Source organism: Calonectris borealis, chromosome W (assembly GCF_964195595.1).
Source record: "Calonectris borealis chromosome W, bCalBor7.hap1.2, whole genome shotgun sequence".
In the NCBI taxonomy this organism is placed as follows: Eukaryota; Metazoa; Chordata; class Aves; order Procellariiformes; family Procellariidae; genus Calonectris; species Calonectris borealis.
Genome location: NC_134351.1, coordinates 41,085,886 through 41,098,936, shown reverse-complemented (window position 1 = coordinate 41,098,936; position 13,051 = coordinate 41,085,886). Strand labels below are relative to the sequence as shown.

At 49.1% G+C, this 13,051-nt stretch overlaps 1 protein-coding gene across 3 annotated transcripts in view; it reads left to right on the top strand.

Moving 5' to 3' along the window:
• Positions 1 to 8,539: 8,539 nt before the first annotated feature.
• Positions 8,540 to 13,051, top strand: part of LOC142074807 (tubulin-specific chaperone A-like) — a 58,236-nt gene continuing 53,724 nt past the window's right edge. Inside the window, exon 1 of one of the 3 annotated variants that reach the window (XM_075135683.1) lies at positions 8,540 to 8,669. In XM_075135683.1, coding sequence (XP_074991784.1) covers positions 8,617 to 8,669 — 53 coding nt within the window. In that variant the 5' untranslated portion in view covers positions 8,540 to 8,616. The remainder of the gene's footprint in view (positions 8,670 to 13,051) is intronic. The other 2 variants (XM_075135684.1, XM_075135685.1) reach the window with 2 other exon arrangements.

Sequence of the window (13,051 nt, the reverse complement as noted above, 5' to 3'; positions counted from 1 at the left end):
AGGGAGGTGATCGTGCCCCTGTACTCGGCACTGGTGAGGCCGCACCTCGAATACTGTGTTCCGTTTTGGGCCCCTCACTACAAGAAGGACATGGAGGTGCTGGAGCGTGTCCAGAGGAGGGCAACGAAGCTGGTGAAGGGCCTGGAGCACAAGCCTTATGAGGAGCGGCTGAGGGAACTGGGACTGTTTAGTCTGGAGAAGAGGAGGCTGAGGGGAGACCTCATCGCGCTCTACAACTACCTGAAAGGAGGTTGTAGCGAGGTGGGTGTTGGTCTCTTCTGCCAAGTAACTAGCGATAGGACGAGAGGAAATGGCCTCAAGTTGCACCAAGGGAGGTTTAGATTGGACATTAGGAGAAATTTCTTTACTGAAAGAGTGGTCAGGCCTTGGAACAGGCTGCCCAGGGAAGTGGTGGAGTCACCATCCCTGGAAGTATTTAAAAGACGTGTAGATGAGGCCCTTAGGGACATGGTTTAGTGGACATGGTGTGTTGGGTTGATGGTTGGACATGATGATCTTAGAGGTTGTCGTGGTTTAACCCCAGCCAGCAAAAATAAACGCCACGCATCCGCTCGATCACCCCCCACCCCGGTGGGATGGGGGAGAGAATCGGGAGGGCACAAGTAGGAAAGCTCCCGGGTTGAGATAAAAACAGTTTAATAATTGAAATAAAACTAAGAACAGTAATAATAACAATGAGAACAACAACAATAACAGAATACACAAAACAGGCAATGCACAACACAACCGCTCACCGACCGCCGACCGCGTGTCACGAACGGGGGGCGAGCCCCCCCACACACCTGGTTTTTATACTGAGCATGATGTCACATGGTATAGAATACCCCATTGGCCAGCTGGGTCCACCACCCCGGCTGTGCTCCCCCCTCCCGGTGCAAGCATCACCCAGCAACAGCCAAAGCATCAATGGGCCATCAACGCTCCTTTCACACCGAACCCAAAACACAGCACACCCCCAAGCTACTGGGAAGAAAGTTAACCCTGTCCCAGCTGGAACCAGGACAATATCCACCCCTTATTCTGTACCATCTACATCATGCCCAGGTCTCACATTTTCCCATACATTCCAATTAGTCACCGCTACTTTTCCCTGCCTTTTGATATATACACACACAGAGATATCATTCCCTTAGTCCATGGGCCATCCCTCTAAAACGTCCGTTGAGTTCATTTAGTCCATGACTTCGGGTTCCACCTGTCATAACAGTCTTGCAGAGCAGGAGAGATTGTGTGTGGTGTTGGGCTCTTGCATGCAGAGGCCAGTTCTGGGCGCTCGTCCGGTTCTATCATTGTTGCCCCTTGCTCAGTTTCATCGGCATTCATCCTACATTAATCTGGGTGATTCTTACTGTAATACTGTTAATATGGCATATGGTAACCATAAAAGTGATGACATACAGTACTATGTAATAACTAACATCGTACAATTCAGTTCATTGGCTATTTTCACCCAAAATCAAATCCCCTTAAGGTACACAACGGACTTCCCCATCCTTTCTCATCACCCACCAAGTGCACCCAGGTCCCTGAGCAAAAGCAACCCCACGGATGGGTTTTCCCTTGCCAGAGGCAGGAGTAACCCAGACTGTCTTCCCCAGCATATTTCTCATATGCACGACAGGGACTTTATCCCCCTCTACAGTACGTAAGGGTTTGGATTGGGCAGGGCCAGCTCGAGTGACAGATCCCCTAGTGTTGACTAACCAGGTGGCCTTTGCTAAATGTGTGTCCCAATGCTTGAATGTCCCACCACCCATTGCCCTCAGTGTTGTCTTTAACAGCCCGTTGTATCGTTCGATTTTCCCGGAGGCTGGTGCATGGTAGGGGATGTGATAGACCCACTCAATGCCGTGCTCTTTGGCCCAGGTGTCTATGAGGGTGTTTCGGAAGTGAGTCCCATTGTCTGACTCAATTCTTTCTGGGGTGCCATGTCACCATAGGACTTGCTTTTCAAGGCCCAGGATGGTGTTCCGGGCGGTGGCATGGGGCACAGGATATGTTTCCAGCCATCCTGTGGTTACTTCTACCATGGTGAGCACATAGCGCTTGCCCTGTCGGGTTCGTGGGAGCGTGATATAATCTATCTGCCAGGCCTCCCCATATTTGTATTTCAACCATCGTCCTCCATACCAAAGAGGCTTTACTCGCTTGGCTTGCTTGATTGCAGCGCATGTTTCACATTCATGGATAACCTGTGCAATAGTGTCCATGGTCAAGTCCACCCCTCGATCACGAGCCCATCTATATGTTGCATCTCTCCCTTGGTGGCCTGAAGTGTCATGGGCCCACCGACCTATAAATAATTCACCTTTATGTTGCCAGTCCAGATCTACCTGAGCTACTTCGATCTTGGCAGCCTGATCCACCTGCTGGTTGTTTTGATGTTCTTCACTGGCCCGACTCTTGGGTACATGAGCATCTACGTGACGTACTTTTACAGTCAGGTTCTCTACCCGGGCAGCAATATCTTGCCACAACGCGGCAGCCCAGATGGGTTTCCCTCTGCGCTGCCAGTTGTTCTGCTTCCACTGCGGCAACCACCCCCACAGGGCATTTGCCACCATCCATGAGTCAGTATAGAGATAAAGTACTGGCCATTTTTCTCGTTCGGCAATGCCCAAGGCCAGCTGGATGGCTTTCACCTCTGCAAACTGACTCGATTCACCTTCTCCTTCAGCAGTTTCTGCAACTTGGTGTATAGGACTCCATACAGCAGCTTTCCACCTCCGATGTTTTCCCACAAGGCGACAGGACCCATCCGTGAACAGGGCATATTGCTTCTCGTTTTCTGGTAGTTTATTATACGGTGGGGCCTCTTCAGCACGCGTCACCTCCTCCTCTGGGGATATTCCAAAATCTTTGCCTTCTGGCCAGTTCGTGATCACCTCCAAGATTCCTGGGCGACTGGGGTTTCCTATTCGGGCCCATTGTGTGATCAGTGCGACCCACTTACTCCATGTAGCATCGGTTGCATGATGTGTAGAGGGGACGCTCCCTTTGAACATCCAGCCCAGCACCGGCAATCGGGGTGCCAGGAGGAGCTGTGCTTCAGTACCAACCACTTCCGAAGCAGCTCGAATCCCTTCATATGCTGCCAATATCTCCTTCTCAGTTGGTGTGTAGCGGGCCTCGGATCCTCTGTATCCCCGAATCCAGAACCCTAAGGGTCGACCTCGAGTCTCCCCTGGTGCTTTCTGCCAGAGGCTCCAGGTAGGACCATTCTCCCCGGCTGCGGTGTAGAGCACATTCTTCACATCTTGTCCTGCCCGGACTGGCCCAAGGGCTACTGCCTGAACTATCTCCTGTTTAATTTGTTCAAAGGCTTGTCGTTGCTCAGGGGCCCATCTGAAGTCGTTCTTCTTCCTGGTCACGTGATAGAGAGGGCTTACGATCTGACTGTAATTTGGAATATGCATTCTCCAAAAGCCCACAAGGCCTAAGAAAGCTTGCGTTTCCTTTTTGCTAGTTGGTGGGGACATGGCTGTTATTTTGTTGATCACATCCATTGGGATCTGACGACGTCCATCTTGCCATTTTATTCCTAAAAACTGGATCTCCTGTGCAGGTCCCTTGACCTTACTTCGTTTTATTGCAAAGCTGGCCTTCAGAAGGATTTGGACTATTCTCTCCCCTTTCTCAAAAACTTCCTCTGCTGTGTTGCCCCACACGATGATGTCATCAATGTATTGCAGGTGTTCTGGAGCCTCACCCTGTTCCAGTGCGGTGTGGATCAGTCCATGGCAAATGGTAGGGCTGTGTTTCCACCCCTGGGGCAGTCGGTTCCAGGTGTACTGGACGCCCCTCCAAGTGAAAGCAAACTGTGGCCTGCAGTCTGCCGCCAAAGGGATGGAGAAGAATGCATTAGCGATATCAATGGTGGCGTACCACTTGGCTGCCTTTGACTCCAGTTCGTATTGAAGTTCTAGCATGTCCGGCACGGCAGCACTCAGTGGTGGCGTCACTTCGTTCAGGCCACGGTAGTCTACTGTTAGCCTCCACTCTCCATTGGACTTTTGCACTGGCCATATGGGACTGTTAAAGGGTGAGCGAGTCTTGCTGATCACTCCTTGGCTCTCCAGTCGGCGAATCAGCTCATGGATGGGGATCAGGGAGTCTCGGTTGGTGTGGTATTGCCGCCGGTGCACTGTTGTGGTAGCGATCGGCACCTGTTGTTCTTGGACCTTTAACAACCCCACAACAGAAGGATCCTCTGAGAGACCGGGCAAGGTGGACAGCTGTTTCATTTCCTCCGTCTCCAGGGCAGCTATACCAAAAGCCCACCGATACCATTTTGGGTCCCTGAAATACCCTCTCTTGAGGTAGTCTATGCCAAGGATGCACGGAGCTTCTGGGCCAGTCACAATGGGGTGCTTCTGCCACTCATTCCCGGTTAGGCTCACTTCGGCCTCCAATACAGTTAACTCTTGGGATCCCCCTGTCACTCCAGAAATACAAATGGGTTCTGCCCCTTTATAGCTTGATGGCATCAGGGTACACTGTGCCCCGGTGTCTACGAGAGCCTTATACTCCTGTGGCTCTGATGTGCCAGGCCATCGAATCCACACAGTCCAGTAAACCTGGTTGTCCCTTTCCTCCACCTGGCTGGAGGCAGGGCCCCTCTAGTCCTGGTCATCATATTCGCTATCCACTTCTTGTAAGTATGAGTCAGAAGTCCCTTTGTTAAGGTCGGAAGTGGAATCAGCCCTTCTACTCTGTCTGGGGGACTCACTGGAGACTGGAGCAGCAGTTTTCCTGGAAGAACCCCCTTTTGTGGTTGTTTTCTCTTGCAACTCATGTACCCGTGCCTGTAGGACTGAGGTAGGTTTTCCATCCCTCTTCCTCATGTCCTCTCCGTGGTCACGCAGGTAAAACCACAGGGTGCCCCGGGGTGTGTACCCACGATGTCTCCTCTCTTGAGCAGAGGGACGCTTGCTCCTAATGGCTGAGACACTGGCCCGTGCAGGTGGGGAGTAGGACATATCCTCTTTGAGTTGCTGGACCTCCTGAGACAGTTTCTTCACAGCAGAGACACAGGCCCGTAGGGAGGAAGAGAGACTTTCTTCATATTGCTGATGTTGGCCAGCCAGTTCATCCACTGTTTGTTCCTCTCCATCTCTCCAGGTCATTACTGCCAAAGAGTTTGCATGTGACGCTGGTGCGCTCCGTACAAACTTCCGCCACATGGGTCGGGTGCATTTGACTTCATCTGGGTCTTTGGATAACTGCTCGTCGTTCAGGTCATCATAAATCAGAAATGCAGAAACGGCTTCATTACGAATCCCAAATACCAAATAACCCCCAATGCCAGCGTTTTAGTAACAAATCTCCCAGGCAAAACATCATTAATCACGGCAGAGCACAACAGACTACAAAACCCAACTCCAATTTTTAACAGGTACAGTAAAAACAAGAGCATGGTGCAGAACAAACGAATATGTTACCAGATATAAATTCCTTAATATGCTCTAAATAATCTGTCGTTATCTCAACCTTTCGTGCCCCACGTTGGGCGCCAAAAAGGACTGTCGTGGTTTAACCCCAGCCAGCAAAAATAAACGCCACGCAGCCGCTCGATCACCTCCCCCCCGGTGGGATGGGGGAGAGAATCGGGAGGGCACAAGTAGGAAAGCTCCCGGGTTGAGATAAAAACAGTTTAATAATTGAAATAAAATTAAGTAGAACAGTAATAATAACAATGAGAACAACAACAATAACAGAATACACAAAGCAGGCAATGCACAACACAACCGCTCACCGACCGCCGACCGCGTGTCACGAACGGGGGGCGAGCCCCCCCACACACCTGGTTTTTATACTAAGCATGATGTCACATGGTATAGAATACCCCATTGGCCAGCTGGGTCCACCACCCCGGCTGTGCTCCCCCCTCCCGGTGCAAGCATCACCCAGCAACAGCCAAATCATCAATGGGCCATCAACGCTCCTTTCACACCGAACCCAAAACACAGCACACCCCCAAGCTACTGGGAAGAAAGTTAACCCTGTCCCAGCTGGAACCAGGACAGAGGTCTTTTCCAACCTGTATGATTCTATGATTCTATGATTCAAAGTAAGATCAGCCCTTCTACTCTGTCTGGGGCAGTGTTCACTGGAAACTGGACCGTCATGAGACAGTTTTTTCCTGAAAACTGGAGCAGCATTTTTCCTGGGAGAACCCCCTTGTGTGATTGTTTTACCTTGCCACTCACGTACCCGTGCCTCTAGGGTCTATGTAGGTTTTCCATCCCACTGCCTCATGTCCTCTCCGTGGTCATGTAGGTAAAATCACAGGGTGCCCCGTGGTGTGTACTTTCTATATCCTCTCTCTTGAGCAGAAGAACGCTGACTCCTAATGGCTGAGATACTGGTCCGTACAGGTGGAGAATAGGACCTATCGTCTTTGAGTTGCTGGACCTCCCAGGACAGTTTCTCCACAGCCTAGACAAGGGAAGAAGAGACAGATTCTTCGTATTCCCGGACTCTGCCATCCGTGTCATCCACCATTATGCCAGCATGGGAGCAGCCAGATAACAATATGCTCGCCTGGACGACGGCTGAAATCTTTTCGCATATCTCGCAACTCACCCAGGGATAGGGATCGGGTGGTTTCCGTCTCGTTTATGAGTTCTTCCTCTTCCTCCTCCCCTCCTCGTGATGGCCCTGCTTTTCCATCATCCCTTTCTAAATGACCTGACTTTCGCTTCCAAGATTTCCTCTTCTGTACAGGGGCAATGGATACCATAAGGGTTGGTCCTCTGGTTCAGCTGTAGTACCTGTCACGGGGGTTGGAGTAGCCGCACTGTCTGTCCCGGGCGTTGGAGTGGCTGCAGTGCCCGTCGTTTTGTCATCAGATCCTGAGACCTTCTCTCCCCCTTGAGGGTTCTGAATGGGGTTGAACAGGGATCAGTAGGTATGGGCCAGGCCCCAGCACGTTGCAGCAATGTGGGTCTCTCTGGAATTCCAGGGTGACAGCATACTTTTTCCAAATATTTAACTAGTTTTTCAGGGTTCTGCACTTGTTCAGGGGTGAAGTTCCAAAACACTGGAGGTGACCACTGTCCTAGGCACTTGCCCATGCTATCCCACACACCCTGCCACTCATAACTATCCAGCCTCGGGGCAGATCTCTGGGTGGTATTCTTAAATAGTTGTTTAACCTTAAACAAGGCCTGAGACACATTCAGAAGACATAGCAATAGGAACATGCTGGTTTGAACATCCCAAGGATATTCAAAATCCTCAAGAGCTATTGTAATCAGCCTGGAGGAGAAGGGGAACGTAAAGGAAGCTGTCTCCCCCGTAAATTGGCTCCCTGAGAAGAAGGGGTAAATAGTGTAATTATTAATAGTTTCCAAAAGATAGCTCCCGAAGAACAGGGATGATGGCAGTGCTGAGTACAGTCTCCTGATCAATGATTTTATCATAACATAAACCAGTGTCACACAGTATAGCAAAGCGATGACCTCAATCCATCTTCCAGAGATGACAAACCCCACATAAATACCGATAAACAGCAATATATAAATCCAGTAAGGTGCTACATACCAAAACTCCCAGAACAGATCCAACAACTCTGAGAGGAAATAAACCAACATTGTAACCAGCAAGTACTAAACTGATATAATGAATGCTTTTAACAAAATTGTTTTAACCCGTTCAGGTCAGATGTGTTGTTATCTCAACCCTTTGAGCCCCACGTTGGGTGCCAAAAAAGGACTGTTGTGGTTTAACCTGGCAGGCAGCCAAATACCACGCAGCCGCTCGCTCATTCACCCCACCCCTCAGTGGGACGGGGAGAGAATTGGAAGGGTAAGAGTGAGAAAACTCATGGTTTGAGATAAAGACAGTTTAATAGAACAGAAAAGGAAAGGGAAATAATAATAATAATAATAATGATAGAATATACCAAATGAGTGATGCACAATGCAATTGCTCACCACCTGCGCTGACCGATAACCAAGTAGCGATCACTACTTATTGGAACACATCTACCATTCCTATACTGAGCATGACGTCACATGGTATGGAATACCCCATTAGCCAGCTGGGCCAGCTGTCCCGGCTATGCTCCCTCCCAGCTTCTTGTGCACCTGGCAGAGCATGGGAAGCTGAAAAGGACTTGAGTAGCAGGGAACTTAGCAACAACTGAAAACATCAGTGTGTTATCAACATTCTTCTCATACTAAACCCAAAACACAGCACTGGAAGAAATTTAACTCTATCCCCGCCGAAAGCAGGACACTACCTCAGAATAACTCCTATTGCTGCATCTGAGGGTGGATTCAGACTTTTTTTGTGTGTGTGCTTATGAAGAAATGGTGAATTACACTTGGCCGCTCGAGGGGCTGTCGCAGCCCCGCGCAGGCTACTGCGTGCCCGCGGAGCCCGCCCGCGCCCGGCCCGGCCCGGCCCGGCCCGGCCCTCGCTGGTCGCTATGGGGACGCCTCCACCGGGGGTGGGGGGAGGGGCGCGGAGCCCCGCCTCCGCTCCCGGTGATGTCGCTCAGGCTGGCAGCTTGGCGCATGTGCGGGATTTGGCTGCGCAGTTCTTGCGCCGCTAGGGCTGTGTCCGAGCTGCTCCTCTGCTAGTCGCGTAATGGCCGACCCGCGCTTGAGGCAGATCAAGATCAAGACCGGCGTCGTGAGGCGGTGAGTGCACGCGCGCGGCGAGGGGGAAGCCGTTGTGGGAGGCTGAAGGCGGTTCTGCCGCTCCCGAGGGGGCGAGCGGAGAGCGGGAGCAGGCTCGGTCCTGCTGCGAGCTCTGAGGGCAGTCCCCGTCGCCTTGAGCGGGGAGGGGCCCTTCCGCTGCCGCGGCCCTCGGGGGCTTCGCCGGGCCGAGCGGAGGAGCTGCGAGCGGGGCTTCGTGCGCTGCCGGCCGTGCTTGCTGTGGGGTCTGGGGGTTGTTGTTGCGCTGGGGCGTTTCGCCGTGGGGTGGGGCTGTCGAGGTGTGCTGGAGGGCGGCTGTGGCACAAGTTCTGCCATGGCTGCTGGTTTCTTCCCCTTGCGCACTGTCGTCAGGAAAAGGCCTTTCTTTTCCGAGACCCCAATTAAACGGGGTTTTTTGTCACGCTGCCCCGTCAGTGTACAGGGCGGTCTCGCCATATACCTCGCAGAGGCAGGAAGTCTTACCTATTTTACCAAAACAAATGTTGAATGGGATATTTCTAATTCGGTAGTTCACACCGCAAAACCGATGGTAAGTTCAACACCCGAGTCTCGGTTTTGTCTATTTTTAACAAAGTCTTCATTTTTAAGAAAAGTTGCAGTTCATCTTTCTGAATCCCTCTTATTATGACTGTAAGTGCAAGGCTTTGATGTTAAATACTTGGTCACAGTGGGGTTTATTAAGGTTGCATCCTACAAAGACTGCAGTGGCTCAGGCAGAGACAGGAATTAGTATGTGTGCTGGATCAGGGTGTTTAATAGTCCAGTTTCGTACAATCAACTTTGTATTATGACTTATTTAAATTCAGTTACTAAAAGACTAACAGTAAAATGGGTACACTTTCTAATATCTGATTAGCTTTTAAGGATTGGATTTCAAGACTAGAAAAGTAAAATGGATGCAGGTTTATCATTATGTTTATGCTAGATAAAGACACTTTGAGTTCTCTAAAAAAACATCTCAAAAAAACCCAATAACAAAACTAAAAACGGGGAGCAGTTCTTAAGTACTGCTGCAAGCAAGAAATTGATTATATGATTGTAAGGTCCTGTTTCCTGTCACTGTGCAGGGAATGCAAATCATGAACTTGTGTGTCATTTTTAAGCTAGAAGGTTTTAGTGTGGTCTTGATTGAGCAGCTTGGTGACTGCTTCTTGCTTTGGGTCCTTTTCATGACCTGTGTTATGGTTACTGGCTTTGCTGGACAGGAACATTGTAAATGTTCTCTTTGCATTTGTAAGTGGATGGTGGTTTGTGTCAGTTTTTGTAGACAAAGTATTCTGAGGTGTGGGAAAACTAGATTTACTTAGGGTAACATTTTTTTCAGTCTCTCTATTCTTTCTGTCAGCCAAAACTATAATTTATTCGTGTCTAGATACTTTTGAGACAACTGTTGTGTCTGTGTATTGGGTTTGTGTGGCAAGGTTTTGGTAGTGGAGGAGGGGGCTACGCGGTGGCTTCTGTGAGAAGATGCCAGAAGCTTCCCCCATGTCCAACAGAGCCAGTGCCAGCTGGCTCCAAGACAGACCCACCGCTGGCCAAGGCTGAGCCAATCAGTGACAGTGGTAGCACCTCTGTGATAACATAATTAAGAAGGGGAAAAAACTGCTGAGCAACAGCAACCAGAAGAGAGAGGAGTGAGAATATGTGAAAGAAACAACTCTGCAGACACCAAGGTCAGTGAAGAAGGAGGGGGAGGAGGTGCTCCAGCTGCCAGAGCAGAGATTCCCCTGCAGCCTGTGGTGAAGACCATGGTGAGGCAGGCTGTCCCCCTTGCAGCCCATGGAGGTTAATGGTGGAGCAGATATCCACCTGCAGCCCATGGAGGACCCCATGCCAGAGCAGGTGGATGTGTCCAAAGGAGGCTGTGACCCTGTGGGAAGCCCGTGCTGGAGCAGGCTCCTGGCAAGACCTGTGACCCCGTGGAGAGAGGAGCCCATGCTGGAGCAGGTTTGCTGGCAGGACTTGTGACCCCATGGGGGACCCACGCTGGAGCAGTCTGTTCCTGAAGGACTGCACCCTGTGGAAAGGACCCACGCTGGGGCAGTTTGTGAAGAACTGCAGCCCGTGGGAAGGACCCACATTGGAAAAGTTTGTAGAGGACTGTCTCCTGTGGGAGGGACCCCACGCTGGAGCAGGGGAAGAGTGTGAGGAGGAAGGAGCGGCAGAGACAATGTGTGATGAACTGACTGCAACCCCCATTCCCTGTCCCCCTGTGCTGTTGTGGGGGGAGGAGGTAGAGAAAATCGGGAGTGAAGTTGAGCCTGGGAAGAAGGGAGGGATGGGGGGAAGGTGTTTTAAGATTTGTTCTTATTTCTCATTACCCTACTCTGATTTGATTAGCAATAAATTAAATTAATTTCCCTGAGTGGAGTCTGTTTTTTGCCCATGATGGTAATCGGTGATTAATCTCCCTATCCTTATCTTGACCCATGAGCCTTTCATTGTATTTTTCTCCCCCTGTCCAGTTGAGGAGGGGGAGTGATAGAGCAGCTTGGTGGGCACCTGGAGACCAGCCAGAGTCAACCCACTACAATCTAATAAGACACAGTTTTACTTTTGTAGAATTTGTAATTTGTGGAAGTTTCTGTACTGGCTTATTGCTGCTGTTTGATAGTTTTACTGAGAGAACTGTGTGGTAATATTGAACAGCACTTCAGATGACCATTGCTTAATAATAAATCATCACAAAAGATACCTGAACAAGCTTTTTCCTCATGTTTATAGACTGGGGAACAGAGAGGGAAAGTCTACACTAGGCAATGAACAACTGTGTGGAGATCCCAGTCAGAGCTGGTACAGGCCTGCATGTTCATATGGTGAATGCTGTACCATGTGGCTATGTCCCCCTGGACCTGGAAGTGGTTTAATGATGCTAGTGTGGAGCTAGCTCAGTGTCTGTATACCACTGTCCTTAGTGCTTCCAGCTCTGAGATTAGCTTGCGTGTTCTTTGTCAGAATCTCTCTGCTGCTGCAGTTTAAGTGAGTCTGAGAGCTGAGAACAAGAGATTAAAAGTTTAGTAGTGTTGTTATCCTGTGTGAGCAATTTCTTTACTGCTTAGTGTGGCTCTTCTGTTTGTTCACTTGATTTATGGAAAACTATGGATGCTGGTTTTGATTTTGTTACAAGTTTGTTGCATCCAAGTTACAGAGTAGGCTGCTTAAATTCCCACTGGATATTAGTTCAGTTACAATGATGCTAACACAGTTCAATTATATACAGTCAAAATTAATAGACACAAAACTTCTAATGTTTCTACTTTGTTTCTAATAGCACCCTTTCCCTGATGTTATACTCACCTTTTTGCTGGCCCTCTGGGTCCTAAGGCCACTGGCTGAATTTGGTAATGGGGAGGGGACAAATTCAAGCAAATCATCAGTATCTCAAATCCTTTGCTGAGAGGAATATCATGTTGATGGTTTTTGTGCTTCTCTGAGTCTGCATATAGAAACGCATATAAAAATCCACATCTTATTTTTTCTTTGTTGTTTTGCACTCCACGTTTTATCTGAATTACTGTATATGGTGTTTTGCATGTGTTGAATAGTTGTTCTTCGTTATCCTAAAACTAGTTTTACCCATCTCTCAGGGTTGCGTTTCTTTGATGACCAGTACCTGACTATTGGTGAGTTGTTTATAGCACTGGGGCATTTCAGCATCTTCCTGTGCCTGTGTTTTCAAGGGCTCTGCTATCACCCCATGCACCTGCTCTCATCAGATTTGATCATTTATGCTGCATTTTTATTCTAAGTCAGAGATAGCTCATTCTTGTTAGTAACAAAAATCAATACAGCAGTGTTATACCATACGATTGTACAAAGCTGAGCAAAAACTAAAACAAAGTAGGTAATTGTTACCTAGTCATAATAGCGGTTACAGTTAAACAAGTAAAAGAAAGTTCTAGGCTGGCCGAGACAAGTCTGGGCAAAGTCTGACTATTCCTGAGAACTATTTTGTGAGCCTAATACAAATCCTGTGGCCTCTTAAAAACTATGCTTAATAAATTAATCATGTTTCAGGGGCACTGTACAGGTGGGCATTCCTCTGAGGTGAAAAAATTGCCAGTTGTGACAGAAGCAGACTTGGTGTTGCTCCATGGTGGCTTAAGCTAATCTAAATCTGATCTGCTGTGTTACAGCCTCCTGCCCAGCACAAGGACTTAGGTGGCCACACATCTGTATATTTCAGGGAGCTGATCCACTGAAAAATAACCCAGATTTAAAAAGAAAAAGTTATTTTGAAGGATGAGGCCTGCCTGGACCAGCTCACCACGTTGCTGTATACGTTTCAGGGCTAATACAAAGAAAGTGATGAAAACATCTGGGGAAATTATACAAGTGGAGTCAGCAGGATTCAGATTTGCTTT